General features: G+C 52.2%; 1 protein-coding gene across 1 annotated transcript in view; it reads left to right on the top strand.

Moving 5' to 3' along the window:
* Positions 1 to 1,340, top strand: part of LOC101851073 (sodium bicarbonate transporter-like protein 11) — a gene marked incomplete in the record, with an annotated part of 43,239 nt that overhangs the window by 24,695 nt on the left and 17,204 nt on the right. The window contains 1 exon segment of the mRNA XM_013087857.2: positions 87 to 210. Within this exon segment, the coding sequence (XP_012943311.1) occupies positions 87 to 210 (124 nt within the window).

Genomic DNA, 1,340 nt, shown 5'->3' with positions numbered 1-1,340 from the left:
ACTAACTAACTATCCTGATTCCACCACGCTGCCTCACAAATCATTAACACGACAGCCAGCTAATGTAGATGTTCTGACTTGCACAGGACAGAGTTACCGTCCGTGGCCCAGAAGAATGTGGCGTTCGCCCGCCTGGCTCACCCCGTGAACCTGGGACCCACCTGTCAGGAGGCGCAGTTTGTCGTGCTGCTGCTCACGCCGGGAAAGGAGGTAAGTCTGTGACGTAGATGGAGGGAGGTCTGTGACGTAGGAGAGGGGGGTCTGTGACGTAGGAGAGGGGGGGTCTGTGACGTAGAAGGAGGTAGATCTTTCCTGTGATGTAAAAGGAGGGAGGTCTGTGACGTAGGAGGGAGGTCTGTGACGTAGAAGGAGGGAAGTCTGTGACGTAGAAGGAGGTAGGTCTGTGACGTAGAAGGAGGGAGGTCTGTGACGTAGAAGAAGGGTGGTCTGTGACCAAGGAGGAGGGAAGTCTGTGACGTAGGAGGTAGGTCTTTCCTGTGATGTAGAAGGAGGGAGGTCTGTGATGTAGAAGGAGGGAGGTTTGTGACGTACAAGGAGGGAGGTCTGTGACGTAGAAGGAGGGGGGTCTGTGACGTAGAAATAGAGAGAGGTCTTTGGTGTAGAAGGAGGTAGGTCTTTGGTGTAGAAGGAGGTAGGTCTTTGGTGTAGAAGGAGGAAAGTCTGTGACGTAGAAGGAAGGAAGTCTGCGACGTAGGAGGAGGGCGGTCTGTGACGTAGGAGGAGGGAGGTCTGTGATGTAGAAGGTGGTAGGTCAGTGACGTAAGTCTTTCCAGTGATCTAAAAGGAGGTATGTCTTTGGCGTAGAAGGAGGGAGGTCTGTGGTATAGAAGGAGGGAAGTATGTGACGTAGAAGGAGGGTATGTTTATGACGTAGCAGGATGTGGGCTTATTACAGAGAAGGATGTGGGTTTATTACGTAGAAGGATGTGGGTTTATTAGGTCCTACCTCTGTGACGTAGAAAGAGGTAGGTCTGTGACGTAGAAAGAGGTAGGTCTGTGACGTAGAAAGAGGTAGGTCTGTGACGAAGAAGGAGACGTGATGTAGGCCAAGTCAACAGGCCAAGATGTACATGACGTAGGCCAGGTCCCTTCCACACAGGAAGTGCATGTGAAGGTTAGTTGATGACGTAGGATGTGTTATTATTAAACATGTAGCACGTGTGTCGGTGTGGCGTCGGTGGCCTAGTGGTTAGGCTCTCGGACTCGCAACCGTAAGGTCGGGGGTTCGAATCCCGTCAGGGGCCCGACGTTATGTCCTTGGGAAAGGCACTTTGCACAAATTTTCCTCACTTCACCCAGGTGGAAATGGGTACCCGGCT

The sequence above is a fragment of the Aplysia californica genome, unplaced genomic scaffold (assembly GCF_000002075.1).
Source record: "Aplysia californica isolate F4 #8 unplaced genomic scaffold, AplCal3.0 scaffold00647, whole genome shotgun sequence".
NCBI classification, from domain to species: domain Eukaryota; kingdom Metazoa; phylum Mollusca; class Gastropoda; order Aplysiida; family Aplysiidae; genus Aplysia; species Aplysia californica.
This window is presented reverse-complemented; position numbering and strand designations above follow the sequence as displayed.